The sequence below is a fragment of the Choloepus didactylus genome, chromosome 13, assembly GCF_015220235.1.
Source record: "Choloepus didactylus isolate mChoDid1 chromosome 13, mChoDid1.pri, whole genome shotgun sequence".
NCBI classification, from domain to species: domain Eukaryota; kingdom Metazoa; phylum Chordata; class Mammalia; order Pilosa; family Megalonychidae; genus Choloepus; species Choloepus didactylus.
Genome location: NC_051319.1, coordinates 76119252 through 76138460, shown reverse-complemented (window position 1 = coordinate 76138460; position 19209 = coordinate 76119252). Strand labels below are relative to the sequence as shown.

The 19209-nt window shown below is 46.0% G+C and overlaps 1 protein-coding gene across 5 annotated transcripts in view; it reads left to right on the top strand.

Annotated features, from left to right (window-relative positions):
* Positions 1-18569, top strand: part of FSTL4 (follistatin like 4) — a 607080-nt gene extending 588511 nt beyond the window's left edge. For 4 of the 5 annotated variants that reach the window (XM_037801899.1, XM_037801900.1, XM_037801901.1 and 1 more), the window contains 3 exons: positions 4789-4896; positions 9982-10091; positions 12170-18569. In XM_037801899.1, coding sequence (XP_037657827.1) covers positions 4789-4896; positions 9982-10091; positions 12170-12872 — 921 coding nt within the window. In that variant the 3' untranslated portion in view covers positions 12873-18569. The remainder of the gene's footprint in view (positions 1-4788; positions 4897-9981; positions 10092-12169) is intronic. The other variant, XM_037801903.1, reaches the window with a different exon arrangement.
* The last annotated feature ends 640 nt before the right edge of the window (positions 18570-19209 follow it).

Sequence of the window (19209 nt, the reverse complement as noted above, 5' to 3'; positions counted from 1 at the left end):
CTTCAGGATTATCAGGGTCATGTCATTTTCTCCAACAATGATCAGCTAGGCAGGTGCAGGCTGATTGTGGGGAGATGAGATATAACCAGGGTGTGGTTTCTCCTGGCAAATCCAAGAGATTTTCTAGCTATTTGTTAATAATTTCCCTGGCCAGAAATCATATTCTAAATTATTTCAATCTTCTGAAATCTATTGAAGCGTTCTTTATGACCAATTTTGGCAAGTGTTCCATGTGTACTTTAGAAAAAGGTATTCTGACATTGCTAGGCATGGTATTCCATATATATACACACACACACACATCTATCAATTATCTCAAGTGCATTCATTGTTTTGTTCAAATCATCTGTATCCTTAGTGATTTCTTTGTCTGCTTAGGCTATCAGTGTTTTGAATTAAGTTGGATTTTAAATTTGGGTCTGAGTAGAGGTCAGGTGTGACATAATGAGAGACCAAGGCAATAATGAATGAGAAGAGATAGTTTATTATTCTCAGATCCCAAGGAGAGAGGGATGCCAGTGAACAGTCAGTGGGAAGTCCAGTGGGATTGGGTGGCTCAGCCAATGGGGAAGAGCTCACAAACAGAGTGAGAGGGACCCGTGGGTTTGTGCCTTTATTGTGGTCCAGGGGTAGAGGTTAGTACATTTCCCACAGGAATCAAGGATTGGTTAGTTTAAAGCAAACACACATGAAAACAGAAAGCAACTGGGAGGACCAGCTGTGGGGTTGAGCTCTGGGGAAGTTTATGTCCCAGGAGTGGAAAACTGTTTATCAATGAGACCAAAGGCCAGTGTTGAGGCAAGTAGCTTAGCCAAAATAGCACACAGAATTTTGGCAAGACAATCTTAGAAGTGTGTTAGACTCTCCCCCTATGATTGTAGATCTATTTCTCCTTTAAGTTCTATCCACTTTTTTTGCTTTGTCTATTTTGAATAAGTGAATACAGGTTTAGAATTGTAGTATCTTCCTAGGGCAAAGACTCCTTTATTATTACAAACTATCCCTCTTCATCTCTGGTAATGTTTTTTGCCTAAAAGTCTATTTTATCTAATACTAGTATAGCTAAATCAGATTTATTTTGATTAGTGTTTGCATGGTATAATTTTTCCATCCTTTTACTTTCAACCTTTCTGTGCTCTTATAGTTAAGGTAGTCTTTTATGAAGTCACATGTAGTTAAGTTTTTGGTGTTAATCTAGTTTAACAATATTAGTCTTTTACTTGAAGTATTTAATCTATTTATATTTAATGTAATTAATCATAGTTAAATTATATCTGTCATCTTTTTTTTTTTTTTTACTTACCTGTTTAAGTTGCTTATTCTTCCTTTTTGCTTTCTTTTGGATTAGTCAAACATTTTTATTCTATTTTTTTTCCTCTTGTGGGTGATGCATTCTTTTATTATTATGATTGCTATCATTATAATTACTACCATATGGATTACAACATGCATCCTTGCCCTCAATACAGTTTCATGCAACTTATTACTTCACTCCTCCAATAATGAGAGAGCATTAGAACACTAATTCTACTAATACCATTCCTGCCTTTTGTATTATGGTTCTAATAAATTTTAACTATAATCCCCCAAGGCATGATTATTTTGATTTTGTACAGTCAATAGTCATTTATATTCACTCACATCTTTTATCTTTTCTGTTGCTCTTTATTCCTCCTGCAGTTCCATTTTTCTGTCTGGGATCATTTCGTTCTTTTAGTGCAGACCTTCTCACAGCTTTTGTTTATTTAAAAAAAGTCTATATATTTGAGGGATATTTTCACTTGATGCAGAATTCCAGGTTGGCAATCATTTTCTTTCAACCTTTTAAGATGTTCCATTATCTTCCAGCTTCCATTGTTTTTCTTGATAAGTGAACTTACAATCTTATTGCTCTTTTGAAGGTAATTTATCTTTTTTCTCTCTCTGGCTACTTTAAAAGTCTTCTCTTTTGTTTTTAGCAGTTTTATGATGAAGTACCTGGATGTGATGCTCTTTGTTTATTCTGATTTGGGGTTTACAGGCATTCATGAATGGGTGGATAGATGTCTTTCATCAGATTGGAAAATTCTCAGCCACTATTTCTTCAAATAGTCTCCTCATCAAGAACTCCATTAAAAAAAAAAAAAAGTTAGACCTTCCATTGTGTCCCACATGTCTCTTTTACCTTTTCTTATTTTCTATCATTTTTTTATTTTGGTTTCTTTGTGCTTCAATTTGGTTATGTCTTTGGCTATGTCTAAACTGGGTCTAACAAAACCTAGTTATTGAGTTCTTAATTTCAAGGATTGCATTTTATACTTAAAACTATGTATAAAAAAGAGAGAATTAACTATATTTTCTGCTAACTCCAATATATGGATCACTTGTGAGTCTGTTTCTATCTTGTTTTCAGTCACATGGGTCTGCCCCCTGGCATGCATAGCTATTTCTTATTGAATGCCAAACAGTGTATCTAAAGAATTGTAAAAACTCCAGATGGCCATCATCCCCTAGAGAGAGATCACGGTCTCCTATGCTAGGTGGAGATAGTAGAGAACCATAATTTAATCCAGTCTGGGACTAAGTTGAACCTTTAGTCTGCCTCCAGTATTTCCTAGTCAAAGACTATATAGCCCTCCAGGGATTTAAACTGAGGGCCTGGTGTATTCACCACTCCCTCTTCCCTGCCTTTGCCCCTCAGCACAGTGAGACTATGGAAAGCTTTCTTCTGAATTCTATGTTTTTTGTTTAGTTCGTCAGCCTCCTGCCCTACACCTCCTCAGAAATCAGCAAATCTCTTGGAGGGGGGCCTGATCTTGTCATGCCAGCCTTGGGCAATCTCCGAAGTCTCTGCTGGTTTTTCTGTCCCCCAGCAGTGGCTCACCGCCTGGGCCATGCCCAGAACCTCAGCTCCTTTCCCATGTCCAGAATTGGCAATTTTCCCCATGGAAAAGGGGCTGTAAACCACCAGCTCACCTATCCAGGGGTTCTCCCTCTCCAGAATCATAGTCTTCATTGTTCTGCAACAAACAAGTCTATCCTAACCAGAAGCTGAAAATATGATATTTAAAGTCATGGGTCTAGATGGGGTCCTCTTGAGAGAAAACGTAAGCGACAAAAGGCCAAGTACTGGTCCCTGGGGCACACCAACATTTAGAACTTCAGTTACAAAGACAAAGAATTTCTGAATTGGGCTTCCATGATGCTGTCTCCGGCAGGGTTCCTTCTAGCGCCCCTGGTCACTTTTTAGGCATGAGGGCAGAAAACTAACCACTGATTTTGACAAAAATGGAGTTCAAGAGGTGAGAATATGAAATCTGAATGGAAAAGATTGAGCAGAAAGGAAAGAATGGCTACAGTCCAAAGTTTAGGGAGCTTTTGCTGTGAAGAAGGCAGAGAAACGTGGTAGCTGGTAGAGAAAGCAAAGTCAAGAAGGGTTTTGGTTTTAGTTTTCATTTTAGAGCCTTCAGAGTTGCTACTATCTGGAGAAGGAACATATTTCCACAGGAAACAGGTGTAGGCAAACTTAGGTTGAGATCTCAATAGAGTAATTCTAGGGGGTTATTTGAAGCTGCAGTATTGGATGATCTCACCCAGGGAGAGGATTTATAGTGAGAGAAGGTGGTGAAAGATGAAGACTTAGGACATGCCAACATTTAGAAATCAAGATGAGGAGAAGCAGCCAGGGATTTGGTAGACCAAGTTAAGAAAAATTTTCCTGAAGACAGTAGTCAACCATGTGAAGCCTGCTGAAATGATAGGTAAAAGCGGCATCAAAAAGTGCTCTCTGAATTTGGCATGAAGGTCTAGAACAATTTAATGGAGTGATGAAGAGAGAAACTTGATAGGAAAAGAAGAGGATAGAGTGATTCCATAGACATTTCTTTAAAGAAGAAATAGGGGCAGAGCGAATACAATTGTCTTTTCCCCCAGATCAGAAAGGCTAGATTATGTTTGGTTGAAATTAAAATTACAGAAATTGTATTGACAAGGTCTAAGTTATAGTGCCTGAGATGGGAAAGAAGAAAAATAATTGAAATGAAAAAGGAATGGAGAAGCCAGGGCTCCAGGGTGAGTCATCCACATGGATTTGAAGGCACCAAAGTTGACCAGATGAGTGGTAAAGACACTGAACTGTGGTTCAAAGTCTTTTGTGAACTAAGGGAAGTGGCCAGGACATTGATTGATGACAGGAGGAGCAGAGTCATAGTCTAGTTTCATGAGCATCACAGAGCAGAGTTTTTGAACTTGTAGAAGAGAACACAGCCTTCATCTGACAGGGCCACAGGAGAAGCTATATCATCAGGAGATAGAGTTTCAGTTAGAGCAGTAAAGTAAATAGATTTGGCTTGATGCTATAATCTGAGTCCCAGAGATTCCAGTTGAAGGATGTGCAAGATAGAGGCTTCTCAGAGTCCGTCTCAGATGACCCCAGGGGAAGAGCCAAATCACCAGACTCCAGGGCAGCAAGGGACCCAAAAGGCTTTCGGGAGAAGTGAAGAGAGGGTCCTAGAGCTGATTCTTAAGTGGAAAACATAAATCTTCTGTGTTTAGGCTTTTGCCATGTTGATCTGGGTCCCTTTTAAGTAGAACATGCAAGGAAAGTGTTTTAAAGGGAGAACATTGACAACTGTTTTTATGCCTATAAGGACAAATACAAAGAGAAGCTTCTGTTCCCAAATAGGGTCATGGCCAAGGCTGCCAGGCTGGCCTCCTGCTGTCCCAGGAGTGATGTCCATGCACACAAATCCCTGAAACAACCATTATGTTGGCTTCCACAGTAATGATGACTTATTATTTTTTTTCAAGTCCATAGGTGTGGACCCTCTGCCAACTAAGCTGTCCTATGACAAATCACATGACCAAGTGTGGGTCCTGAGCTGGGGGGACATGCACAAGTCCCAAACAAGCCTCCAGGTATGTTGAGCACATGAACAGGGATACCCTCCCTGAAGAGAAGAAGGACTCTTCCTATCTAATAATATCTCCTACTTCCCTAGAGAACTGATCATATTTATCTAAAATGTATCCATGAAGGCATGAGGAGAGAATAGGAAATAGCCTCAGGCCAACACCCCTCAAAGGCCATTAGCTAGGAATCTTTGGCCAGGCCTGCTGTTAAAGACAGCAGTTCTCAAAATGGATAAGATTCTGATTTCATAATAATCAGAATGTGGCTTCCAAACCAGCACCACCACCCCCAGTCCAGCTCCCTGTTACCTGCCTCTCCTGAGTCAGTAGTTCCTGGGCTGGACAGCAAGTAAGGCATTGGGGTTCAGGCGGCAAGAAGGGAAATAGGGCTTGCTTCACCTTCGGCCGTTTGGGCATCTGGAAAATAGTGTCAAAGCAAGCAGATATTAGCCAATATCGAAGGGGAAGTGGCAGCAGCAATTATATCCATAAAAGAAAGTACATTTACTAAGTGCTTACAGTGTGCTAGGCACAGAAAATTTAAATAATTTGCCTATGGTCCCACCCAGGCAGTGTGGCTCTGGAGCCCATACATTTAACCCCTGCACTGTACTGCCTCTTGGGAAGAGCTTGGGCCCCAGACAGCTGTGGGATTTCCCTCTTTGCCATCCAGTGAAGGGCAGTGCATTGGGGGTGCCTGACCCCACTCATCAGGGATCCATGAGAGGACTAAGCCCTACCAAGTGATTTGAATGCCTGTTTTCTCACTTATCCCAAGAATGGTGCATAGAGCCATTCAGATACACAGGAAAGAAGTTAATTCACTGCATATAATGGAGGCCTTGGAGCAGTAGAACTTGATTCCCTCTCAGAACCCCAGCTGAGAAGGGCTGCAAATGGAGCCAAGTCTGCCCTGTTCCAAAGGCCAGTCAGAGCCGGGAAAACCAGAGTCCAGAGAAGCTTCCTCCTGGGGACTGACCTCCTGCCTGCCTCTACACTCTGGACCAGGGAATAGAAACCACCTGACCTCCTGTAACTGAGACTGTCATTCAAGAGACACTATCAGCCAGTCCTGGCACCAGTTTGAGCTGACAAAAAAAAGAATAACCCATTAGAAGGCTCAGGAGCCAGAAATGAAGGTCATTCAGAACAGAGAAACAAGCTGCAAGAGGGACTAATAAAAATACTAAGAAAGCACTTAAGAAAATTCAGTGGGAGGAGCACCAAGAAAGCTCTTTTTGTAACTAAAATAAAAATGACTTTCCAATTAAAAACTGCAGTAGATGAGTTTAAAGATGCTTGGTTTCTATGAGACCCATAATAGTGACCCGAAAGATAAAGAGCAAAAAATCTCAAATCACAGAGTAAACATATGAAGAGACTGAGACCTAGAATGGAAACAGCAAAAAGTTAGAAGAAAAGGTAACAGATTTAATAGTGTCAAATATAAAACAATTTGGAATAAAATTTCCCTGAGTTGAAGAAATTAGTATAGATTGAAAGCAACCCACAAGTTCCAGGCTAGACTAATGAGAAATGACACAGCTCTGCCTCTCTAGGTAAGATTCTGGAACACTAAAACTAAAGAAAAAAAAAAATCTTACAAATTTCAAGGTGGAAAAGAACAAGTTATCTAAAAAGAAAAGACAGATTAGCCCTGAACTTCTCACCTGCAACAGAAGCTGGAAGACCACAGAATGACATCTACAGACTATTGAGACAAAAAGGGCTGGAACCCAAGAATCCTGTTCCCAGCCAAGATAATCATTTACCTGTCAGGACAAAAGAAACATAGAAGAGTAGGCGTGGATTCAGGGAGCCTGTCACTCATGTCCCCATCTGAGGAAAATATTTGAGAAGAGGTACTAGACAAATAGCAGGTGAACCAGATTAGAGACATCCAAATGGGAAAAGATAAAGACAAAGGCAATGGTAAGTAAGGAACCTAGAGAAGAGGATCTAAAATTCAAAGTAAAAGGATGTTTGAAATAGAGACACACCAAAAGAAGTTCTGATACTAGCCTGTAACTAAAGGTAACAAATTATTTTAATAAAAATAAGAATAGGGAGTGGAGGAAGACACTCAAGCAAGGTGTGTTCCTGGGATGCAATGGTGGTGCACTCTCAGGAAATCAATCAACATTTTTCATATCGACAACAAATTAAAAGAGAAAACTAAGATACTTAGATATTTTCTACAAATGCTGAAAGGGCATTAAATAAAGTATACAGTCTTAATAAAGAGCCTAAAAATAGGAATAGAAGGAAATCCCTTAAAGACGAGTACTATTTCCCAAAATCCAAGATAAACCACTAAAAGCATTTTAATTAACATTAGGATTTAGACTGAGATGCCCACCACATCCCCATAATTGGAAAGCCCAGGAAATACACTATATGAAGAAAATGAAATAGTTTGAATAAACATTGGATAAACAGGATAAAACTAGCTTCAGCCCTGTCAGCTAACATAAAAGAAACCAATACATGCAAAACTGCTCCTGGAAATGTCAGCTGGCACAGCCTTTGTGGTGAGCAATTTGGAAACATGTACCAAAAGCCTCAAAAAAAAAAAAAAAAAAAAAATGCTTTCTGATCCAGCAAGTTTGCCCATGTCCATGATTATGGCTTCTGGTCAAGATTTAGCCACAATAGTTATATTTCCAAAACATTTTTTAAAACACCCAAATATTGTTTCTAAATATCCAACAGTAATGGGATGGTTAAATAAACATTAACATAACTCCATGAAGATGTCTCTATAAATGAGGCTCGTTTCACAAAGGTCCTCCCCCAGCAACCAGTTTTTGAGCCTTTGACATCTTCTAAATTCTTCCTGGAACTCTCTTGCGCACTCACCCCCAGGCTTCCCAGCCTGGGCCATCAGAAGCCCTGCTTCTCTGCCCCTCACAAGTGTCACATCCCAGCTGGCTTCCTCCACCCTCTGAGGGAGACGCCCAGCTTCCCTGACTCACCCTGACAACTGACTGTCATCTCTTGCTGTCAGACCTTCTATGTGCATCTCCTACACCAAGCCCAGGTAACAGCCAATTTGAGGGGTTCAACAATTATCTTTTGGGCAATTACATGGCCAGCCATGTGCCATCACATAACAAAAGGCCAAGAAGGACTCATAACTCACTGGAGAAACAAGGCTGACATTCCCGCATCAGTTCAATAGCCCAGTGGGACTGCAGCTTGATGAAGTAACCTCTGAATATAGGGTGTTAGAGTGGTGAGGCGTAAATGACACTGACCGATGACAGCCTGTAATTTTCCATCTCTATTATCAGCTAAAACGACAGGCCTGATATCAAGCAATGATTGCATGGCTTCTTGAGATTCTCTGGCTTTTCCCCCAGGCTCTCTGAGATCCAGTTTCCAATGCTGATATTTTCTTAATGCCCAGTTGTATGAGTTTTTCTCCTTGGCTGTCCCTGGACTTGCAATGAAAGTATCATTTGGCCTTTGAAAAAAAAAATCACAGGAAAATAACCTAATGCAACTTTTAGAACATCCTCCCCCACCCCACCACCCGACTGAATAATCACAGCACCACTTTTTCCAATCCAGCATCCTGCCTGCTGACCCCAGAGGGAAACAGGACCCAAAAAAAGACTCAAACCCCAAACCCACCCGAGGAGGTAGGTCAGGTGTTGGTTTTGTCATAAAAGTAAAAGCCAGAAAGCAACCTCATTCTTAAAAGGTAAAAAGCATCCAGAGTTCATGTGAGTCACAAACGCCCTGACTAGACATTGCCCCCACCCTGCGGGTCCTGCCTTAGGCTGCTGAAATCTGGATCTTTCCTTCAGCACACACTGCCACAATTCAGCCCCATGGAGCCACCATGACCAGGAAAAGTGCCTCACCAACCTGTCCAGGAGTCTGCCAGTGGATCTGCACCTCCTATTCTGCCCAGAGGATCTGCATTGTCCTTGGGCCCTGAGGCCATAAGTGCCCTGAAGCTCATCAAGCCCTTCATTCTGGATGCCCATCTGCCACTTTTCTGGGGTAATGGCCTAGAACTTGAAGGCTGATAAGTGCATGCAGAAGGCGAGAAGACATGGGCGCTCTGGCACAATATCTCCAACTGCCTGTGCTGGGGCCTCGGGACCTGACAGAAGGATGCCAAGCCTGACCACAGGGGCTTTAGGCAGCATCTCCGGACACTCTGCTCCTGTCTAACCTCAGACTGCACGTGGCTCTGTTCTGAGCTGCCAGCACGTCCTTCCCCTGACAGTCACAGCAGGAAACACACCCCAGGGAACGGCTATAGTCAACGCCTGCAAGCCCACAGGGGAGAAAACATTGCTTCCAGGGAAACAGAGGCAGCCAAGCTCTGTCACTGACAATTTGTACAAAGCACAGGGCCTAATTCTTTACTTTTCACAGCAAGTCCCCTTTGTGAAACTGGAACCTCTCCCCAGCATTCTAATTTTAAGATTCTAAATGGCATGAGCAGCATCTGAGTGGCATTCTTGCAGGATTCCTGCTTTCTCTAATAAATTCTGGTGTCAAAACTCTCAGAAAAATGCCTCTGTGCACAACATACAACAGGGATGTCCAAGGAACTGGCTTAGGAACCTGGCATCAAAGGGAAGTAGAGTCCCAGTGAACAATTCCACCATTTAACATTTTCATCATCTAAGAACTCTCTCCCTCTTTTCCTGGGGTAGTGTGGGAATTGAGAAGGTGGGTTTCCCTGTTGAGGGCAAGAGCTTGTCTCTGAGCAATCAGAGGGATGTTTCAGTTCCAGGGAGCTCCCTGCAGCCCCAGCACTTTCCCTGCAAGCCTTCACTCTGCCAACCTACTGGCCAAGCACTGCAGCACAGCACAGCTGAGCAGGAGTTGCAGTTCGATTGTTCATTCCTGTTGCACCCTTTCCCTTCCCAAGAAGGATGAGTCCTTGTGACATGCGCAAGCAGCTCCCGCTTTGTTCCTGCCCCTCCCTGACACTGTGGTTTGTCCATCGTCTCTCTCCTGAGCAGCCCCTCTGCTGGGCCTCTCCCCCTGAGCATGCAGATGTCCCCAGGGGGTCTCCAGCATCCCTCTCGGACAGGCCCTAGCCAAGGATCACACTCTGTGTTGCAGGTGATCACGGAAGCCAGCGCCGGCCAGGGCCAGCACCTCATCCGCACACCCTTTGCAGGAATGGACGATTTCTTCATCCCCCCAACGAACCTCATCATCAACCACATCAGGTGAGACAAGTCCACAGTGCACCTGCCCAACAGTGCACAGGCAGCTTCACCCAGGCTGGACCTGCCCCTTTTACTAACTCACCTGTTCCTCCTGGGCTGGCTTTGGACCTCTCAGGAAGGATGAGTGAAATGGACCATCCCTAGTAAAGCAGGCTCAGGGCTTAGTTCTCAGTGCTTAGGGTCAGTGACTGTTCTAATTAAAGAGTTAGCCAAGTTCATATAGCCTTCAGGGGTCCAGTGAGCTCAGGAAGCCTTATCCCTAAGGTGAGGACAATATAGAAAAGAGGAAGCAACAGTTATTGGAACACCCTCTACTTGCTCAACAAAAGAACCTAATAAAGGTGGTCTTGACCCATATTTTACTGATGAGGAAACTGAGGCTCAGAGAAGTTAGGATCCTGGCCAAGGGCACACAGCCAGACTAAATGCAAAGCCAGGTCTCCTTTCAGTGCCCCAATCTGTCTCATTTTCCTGCTAAGGTCCCTTGCTTCCGTCATGAGCCCCCAGAGCAGCTGTGCAGGGACCTGTAAGGAAACAAGTCCTCCTGGTGGCCACGTTCTGTCACCATTCAAAACAATAGCCTAATAATAATAGCCCTCAACTGCAAACTGCATCCCAGCCTGGCCTCTCTCCCTTCCCGATTCATTTCAGAGAGCTCCCGATGTTTTCTGTAACCTCAGAACACTAAACCTACCCTTTATGCAATCAGGACCCCCTTGTCTTGTGGCAATGAACAGTTATGCATGTGTTCTGATGTCACATGTCTGTCTCCGTGAAGAAATTACTCCTTTTTGTAAGCTGATGCTGAGCTAACATAGAACACATCCATTTACCCTTGCCCCAAGGAAGAAGAAAACCCCACTATGAACCCCCTCACAGCAGAGAAAGCCTGAGGAAGGCCCTCTAAAATTGCATTAAATGGTAAAACTGGATTTTCAACCCCCTTAAGGAGTCATGCAAACTCACCAGCTCTGCAGCTCCTGGGTGTAGCTTTTATATTAAAGTTTTTTATAAAAGCAGGGTTTTCCTTTCTTTTCTGTCTATGCAAGGATGCTTTAAAGGAGTGCCTTCAGGAAATGTTCCATCTTCCTGTAGGTGCACACACAGCCAAAGGGCCTCCAAGAGCAAGGGATTTACGCAGAAGCTCTGCAAGGCTGAGAACTCCTGCCTAGGGTCAGGCCTTGCCCAGCTTGCCAGCCTCCATCCAGGTGTGAGCACGTACCACCTACTGAGCTCTTACACTGAACTTCCCTCTTCAATTTAATCCTCCCTACAGCCCTAGCAAGTCACTACCCTTTTTAGAGTCAAAGTGGCTCAAAGAGGCAAGGAACTTGCTCCAGGCTCTGCAGCTAACAGGGCAATGCAGCAGCACCAGGCCACCTGGCTCCAGAGGTGAAAGCTGGCCTTGGCCCCACCACCCAAGTTTCTTTCTACCAGCATCATAAGTCTGACCAGAGAAGAGGCTACCCTCTTCATATCCCTCTCCCAGGGTAAGGGAGCATTGATAGGAAATCTTGTTCGGTTGCATTTGCATCTTCAATTTTTTATTTTGATGCCACATGTCTGTGACACTAAATAGTTACGCTTTTCCTTAGCCAGATGTCAAGCATCCTAGCTGGAATCCCATTGGATTCCCAGTTATTCTCAGAAAACAGCTAGGATTTTGGATTTCCTATCTTGTCCTTGGGCAGACAGCTCTTCACCTGCATGTTCATCCTCAAGGCATGGGCACACCGCTGCCCAGCTGGTGCAAGGCCTCAGGGTAGTTCATGCAAAGGCATCCCAAAGGGAGGAGCCATTGCAGGCTCTTTCATCCTCCTTTACCATTTCATAAGATGAGTACATATTACAAGAGCATCCAGACACATCTGTAACTCGACTGCATTTGGTTTGAGATTGGAGATAAGTCACTTATAAAGCCATTCCTGCTGAATGGCAGATCTTCCCAATAGACTATGAGATCGTTAAAGGATGATAATAAAGGGAAAATGGAAAGGATGCAAGCGTTTAAGACATGACAAATTCCCTTCCCCAAGAAGCAGCTGCCCAACCTCTGACCCCCTTCCTTCCTCTCTCAGGTTCGGCTTCATCTTCAACAAGTCTGACCCCGCCCTTCACAAGGTCGACCTGGAGACGCTGATGCCCCTCAAGACCATCGGTCTGCAGAGCCACAGCTGTGTGCCCCAGGCCATGGCCCACACCCACCTGGGTGGCTACTTCTTCATCCAGTGCCAACAGAACAGCTCTGCTCCTGCCAACCCGCAGCTGCTCATCGACAGCGTCACCGACTCGGTGGTTGGCCCCAACGGTGCCATCACAGGCACCCCACACATCTCCCCTGACGGGCGCTTCCTAGTCAGCGCTGCTGCCGACAGCCCCCAGCTGCACGTGCAGGAGATCACCACGCAGGGGGAGATCCAGAGCCTCTACGACCTGAGGATAAGCCAAGGCGTCTCGGACTTGGCCTTCCAGCGCTCCTTCACCCAAGGCAATCAGTACTACGTCTACGCCGCGCTGGAGACAGCCCCCGACCTGCTGTTCCTGGAGCTGTCCACGGGGAAGGTGGGCACGCTGAAGAACTTAAAGGAGCCTCCTGCGGGGCCGGCCCGGCCTGGGGGTGGGCCCCGCAGAATCGTGAGGGACAGTGGGCTGTTTGGACAGTACCTCCTAATGCCAGCCCAAGAGTCGTTGTTTCTCATCAACGGGAGGCAAAACGCACTGCGATGTGAGGTGTCAGGCATCAAGAGGGGGACCACGGTGGTGTGGGTGGGCGAGGTATGAAGGAGACCCGGGCAGGGCCCTCGGCCAAGGAGCACCACCCAGTCCTGGCACCACAGCCCCCAGCAGGTGCCCTGTACATTTTCACAGACAAAAAGCAAAAAAAAAAACAAAAACAAAAAACCTGTATTTGCTTTGTGGTTCAACATTGGTCTCCTTGCAAGTTTCCTAGTATAAGGAATGCGCTGCTAACAAGATTGGGGTTTTTTCATTAGGAAGTATGATTTATGCCTTGAGCTCCAGTACAAACATGTGCTGCTGTGCAAAGGAATCTTTTCTGTGCCAAGCTACAAGCCGTGTCACCTGGGGGTGCTGTGGAACCGAGAGATTCTGCTTCCCAGGCTGACGTGTCCGTCAGTTGCCTTCACAAGGTCATTTTCCTTTGCCACAGATGGAGAAGCCCCAAGCCCTGCCTGGAGCCAGAGGCTCACCAGGAGCAGGCTCTCCCTCCCAGCAGGAAAGCCACGTCTGCCCTCGCTCTGGACCTTATTTTCTTCTTTGCAGCTGCTTCTCGCTTTTTTTTTCAAGCCTGAAGGAGAGCCAACATGACTTACTGCATCTTGGGGGTTGGGGAAATCACTCACTTTATTTTAGAAATTTTTGATTAAAAGATAATTTTTTACAATCTCAAATGCTAGTAAGCAGAAAGATCCTCTCCGGAGTCCAGCTCTATTTTTCCCTGCCTTAGGCCAAGGTTCTGGGAGTCGCAACCCCACATTCTACAGCCAGAAAGATCTGAGGGCAATGGTCAGCAAAGAATAATGGTCCCCTAAACTACTGCCACTCCCATTTTTCTAAGTGCAGGTTAGGTCACCAGGTTGGTGAAGACGACTTGATTCAGTGTCAGGACCCCAAGAGACCAGGACAGACCCTGTGTGCCTGCTCTTCACTGAGGGGGGACGTTTCATTAGCCAGGCCCAGTACACCAGATTCAGGGCACACTGAGCTTGCCTGGCAAGGCACAGGCAGCGTGCAGAAGGTGGGACCTTCAGGTTTGCCACAGACAACCCAAGGACATGAGCAGGGTCAGGGCGTGTTTCTTAGGGTCCACCTTTCAAAAACAGCTTTCTTTTCTGCCTATGGCCCTTGCCCGTAGCTCTAGTGACTCCAACCCTGCATCAGCACTGTGCTGTGGACTAGGTATTTTCTGCCACATGCTGCCCTGTCTCTCCAGTATACAGATGCTCAAAAACAGAGTCAGAGGGACACAGGCTGGCTCTGCAGAGCTACGCCCAGGTGTCCCAGGCAAAAGTGGGCTTGCAGGTGAGCCAAGCACTGCTGTGGGGGTCAGAGAGGTGCAAGCCAGCCAGCATAGGGAGATGGCCCGTGTCAGAGGACCTCAGCAAGGAAGAGGCAAGCGTGGGTTCTCTGAGCACTCCTTTCCCTCTCGCTCACATCAGCAGCTGAAATGCACTTGCCTTCTGGCTTGAATGACCATCGTGCAAGCCGTGTGGGGCTGGGAAAGGTGTCAGACTATCACAGACACCTAAGCCACATAGCCACCTCCACCTGCCAACATGGCCATGATTTTTCTGTGCCACTGAGGAAGATGTCATCTTTCATTCAGGGAACAGAAGACATAGACTGTATCTCTCTAAATACAGCCACTTTTCATTCCCACTTGACTGCCCAGCCCACCCATGCCCCCACATTTCCTGAGATCCATCACCCCTCTGGTATGTCTCATATCTTGGTCCACCAGACATTCATCCCCTTCAGTTCCCAGTAGTGTGCCTAGTCACGTCCCGTTCACGTTTTAGATTCTTTAAAGGTGACTTCTGTAGATCTATGTCAGTCAAGGTAACTGACCTCAAAAGCCTAATATTCACTTTCAAGATGGCTGGGAAGGAGGCGTAACAGCTCACCCTTTTCTCTTGCCTCAATATCTTGATGCATTGGCTCCCAAACTCTCCATTTTTACCACTGAAACGCTCCGACTCACTCTCTTTGGCAAAACTGTGAGTCGTGGCAGCCCCTAGCAGAAAAAGTGCCTCGGCGCATAAAGGTGGGAGCGTGCCGCCGACTGCCAGGCCAGAACGTTGGTCCCTCGGGGTGGCAGGATCCCTGAGTGAGAGACCAATCCAGTCCAAAGGGGCCTTTTGACCTGGGCGTGAAGGAGCTGACTTCTGCAGCGTCTGTACCTTTTCCACTGTTCCCTCCATTCTTCAGATTGTCTGAAACACATCTCTGCCTCTCTCTGTCCTCACTATGCAGTTTACTGTAGCCAGCGGGCTTAGGTCCCACTGCCAGCCTGCTGGACACAAGTGAATTGGAGCAGGACCATCACAGGCCTGAAGCCCAGGCCAGAGTTTCAGAATCCCGTCCCAGGAGGAAAATTCACAAAGGCGGGAGGGTAAATGTTGTCTGGCAGTGAAACTAGAGCTAACAGAGCTGCTCCGTTCATAGGCAGGGGAAGGACTGGCCAGCACCCTCCCTCCACCTCCTCCTTTTCGCAGCCCCCCGTAGAGGCTCCTGGAACACAGTCTGAACATCACCCATGTAACTTGGCTCCACTACAAGTGGGCCCCCTTGAAGCAAACCGGGTAGGTGATCCTTTTGATGAATGCAAAAGGTTGATTAATTAATATTTTACATTGTGAAACAAGTATTCACTTTACCAAAAGAACCATCAAAACAGCCACTTACATAATGAACTCCCTCAGTAATTTTTAAATAAAATCAATTTCACAAAAATTCAATAGATTTTTTTTTCAGAATTACAAACACACAAAGCAATCTGCACCTGTGGCAACATTAAGGCTTTGAAGCTGAGACCCTCCTTCTCCTTCTGCCCAAGTGGGCAGAAAACCTGTTTGGGGATTCCAGGTCCAAAACCCTGCCCAGCCACCCATGGATTGAGGGCAGGACAAATGATTTGTCTGCTTCTAGATGACTGCATGAACTTTCTGAGAGTGGACCACACCACACCCTGTGTGGTGAACACAGTCACCCCAGCCCAAGGCAATGTTGGCCCAGCAGCCCTGCCTGGGCTTGTGTCTTAAGTCTCCAAATCATCCAGGTATCCTACTGCTTTCCCCCCAGGAAGTAGCTGGAAGAGGCCTGTAAAGTCTTGGCTGGGGCCAACCACTAATACCAAACTTCAAATATCTAGAAACAGCATCATCCGAGCCAAAAGGTCACTCTCTACAGTTCCCATCCATCTCCCTGCTTACCTGTGCAGAAAAGGGTTCCCAGTTCCACCCAGATAGGTGCCCTGGAGGATGACTTTCAACCTCACATAGAGAATCGCCTGCTGCCCTAGAGAACTGTGACTGCGGAGTGTTCATTTAAGAAAGCAGCCAGGGAGTTGACTTTGTGTGGCCACAACTTCTTGTTTTCTGTTGACCAATAACCTGTGAACAAAAGGAGATTTCAGAACTGAGATGTCAAACAGATTCATTCTGGATATATTTTTCTACAAGGGGCTTAAAAAGTAGTTGATTCATTTTCCACCATGTGTTTCACTCAAAACCACAGATGCTGGACCATCTTCATAAGCAAAACCTCTCTCTCTCTCCCTCTTTTTCTCTCTCTACAGTCCTCTTCAGAAGCAAGCCTCCAGGACAGTTGACACAGCCCCCACCTCCCTCCCACGTGTCCACAAATCGACCTCACATTCTCCTTCCCTGCACCCAGCACCCCCAGAATGCTGCCCCCATACCAGAAGGCCAAACAGGCTGTAGGATGATGACAGTACTGAATAGATGTCCATCGCTAGTCTCCTCTACCCAGCTCCCCAGATCCCATGCCAAGCGCAATCAGAACCCACTGGGACCTAGCCCCTTGCTGCCGGGAATCAGACACTCCAAACTCCAGCTCACGGCCCTTTGGAGTACGGTGTCCAAGACAAGAGAGAGCTCAGAACCATCAGGGAAGTCAGATACTGTCAGACCAGGACATCTCAGCCAAGCCTCTGACTCAGGGGGCCAGAGCTCCCCACTGCCTCCATTCCCACTGTATTCTCTTCCTTGCCCTGCTCCCTTCCTCTGCCTTAGGCCACTGCTCCAGAGCCACTGCACAACAGCTACTACCATTAAAGGGGTGACCGACCTTCCCGCTACCCCAGTCTCCCAGGGGCCATGGCCCATGCTGCTTTCTTGCTTTGGGATACAAGTGAGAGGCCCCTCGTGAAGCCAGAGGCTACTATTTGCCCCCAACCTGGCATGAAGACAAAGCCATTTTATTCAAGAAAGTCACCAGCTGCCTTGCTTGTTCTCTGAAATCATAGAAAGCATAGAACAGAAATGCTTGAAAATCTCAAGGGGAAAAAATACAGTGCCTATCCTCAAAGTATGGCTAGTAGACACTAAATAGTGAAAATGCAGCCCACTTCCTGCTTCTGTCTGCACCCAGTTGATTACCTGCCAACTCACTTGAGGATCTGAGCATCTTCCCCGGGCCTGCAGGCTTAGACACCAGCCACCCAACAGTTACTCTAGGACCAGTAATCAGGGTCTTATGCATTCGCCCCTTCCTTTGGAGCTTTGGAAACAAGTCGGAAGGCCTTGTTTAACCAAATGCAATGCGTGAAATTATGAGAAATTCTGGGAGAGTTGGGATTGGCCTTCAAAATCCACAGTGGGCTTCTTTAGCCAGCACCAGAGAGTTTACCATGCACTTCTTTTTGTTTTTTTGTTTTTTTGATTTTTTTTTTAACAAAGCCACAACTCACACACCCCTCTCTCCAAGCTCACCTTGACTACTATGGGACCAAGCTTTTCCCATGTGACCACAGAGAACATGGGTCATGCTAACGCTAGAGGGCTTGGCCTACATGCTACAAAGCAATAGCTGTTGACTCGCCCCACCACCAAGCCTGATGACACAAGGATCTCTACCTGTAGCCATAGCAGGATTGGAGAATGCTGCCCTTTGGAGGCACCTTCTTCAAGGTCAGAGCTTTGTTTCTGAGTAAGGGCAAGCAGTATCGTATCGCTGGTCACAGGGCCCAGGAGCTCGAGAATGAGACAATTTTCTAAATCTAGACCTTCATCCACTGCCCAGCATTATACCTGCCATACCTTTAAGCACTATTGGTCCTTGGATGGCAGGTCTGGAAGGCACTCACCCCCCTCACAGCACAGTCTCCTGGTGCCCCATGGCCTCATTCTCACTGCCCTACCCCTGGGGCTGGGTAGCCCCAGTGCCCATGGCCATCCCCTACCCCATTCCTGGCCTGGTCCTGTCCCCCACCCCCCCATCGCTCCCCTATTGCTGGGGCTTCCCGTAAGCTGGTGTGTTAGATGACCAGAAAGCAGAACTGGGCGTGGAATTTTGCTGGAGTGGTCACACACTGTTTCATGCTGTAACGTAGCTGAACGGCCCTCAAAATGTGAAGCCCCACACGCCATTTGCCCTGTGAAGATTCTCATCTTTCCCCACCTCAGAAAACTTCCAGATCTCTTACGTCAAGGCAGGTTACATTAGTTTGAGCCGTTATGTAGACTCCAAAATATATTTTCTATAATCACCAGTATTTCTCAAAAGGCCTCCTGTAATTAATACATATGTGAATTTTTCCTTATTTATAGTATATATATAAATTATTTTTAATACATCAACTTTAGTAGAAATTTGTACCAACACAGTAATGGTATGTGGCATTTGAAATGAGTTTGGTTTACTTTGACATGTCACACAGTATTGAACACACAGTGTATTTGCAGTACCACTTGGTATAAAAACGACTCACAAGTTATCATCAAGTATTGTCATTGTAAATGCTCTTTTTCTGAAGATTTTACAATAAATTTGAGAAAAACTATCCTTTAACTGTGTGTGTGCCAGTCTATTCATAGTTGTTAAAGTAAGAAATTTTTAGGCAGGACCACACAGGTGTCCTCAGAGACCCTAGCCAAACACCACCCCCTTCTCCATCACCAATTTAGGTTCATGATAATCAAAGTGAAAAAGCCCCTGCCCTAGCTGGATCCAAAGAGCTGCAGCATGAAGCAGGCACCTGCACGCAGAAGTCTCTTTTCCCTGGGCCTACAGTGCCACTCCTAAAACGTACAACCAGCATATTGTTCAAAACGTCCCACCACATGCGCTGGCAGTTCCTGGACTCTAATCCATTCTGGGCCCCAGTCGCTCTTGGTCCTCGCCAGAGCAGATTTTCTAGCTAGCAGATGGAATGTGCAAAGTGCTCAGTAATCACCAAGCTACCATTCTGCATGCCAGCTCTCTACAGGTACAGGGGAGTGAGGGCTGGACAGTGGAGGCAGAGTTCCTGCCTTCAGTGAGTTCCCCGGCCACCGCACCAGGACAAAAACAAGAAACTGCTCCTCCCTCTGCCAGGACAATCACGAAGTTTGAGGGCCTGCTCTGTGTCAGGAACTGC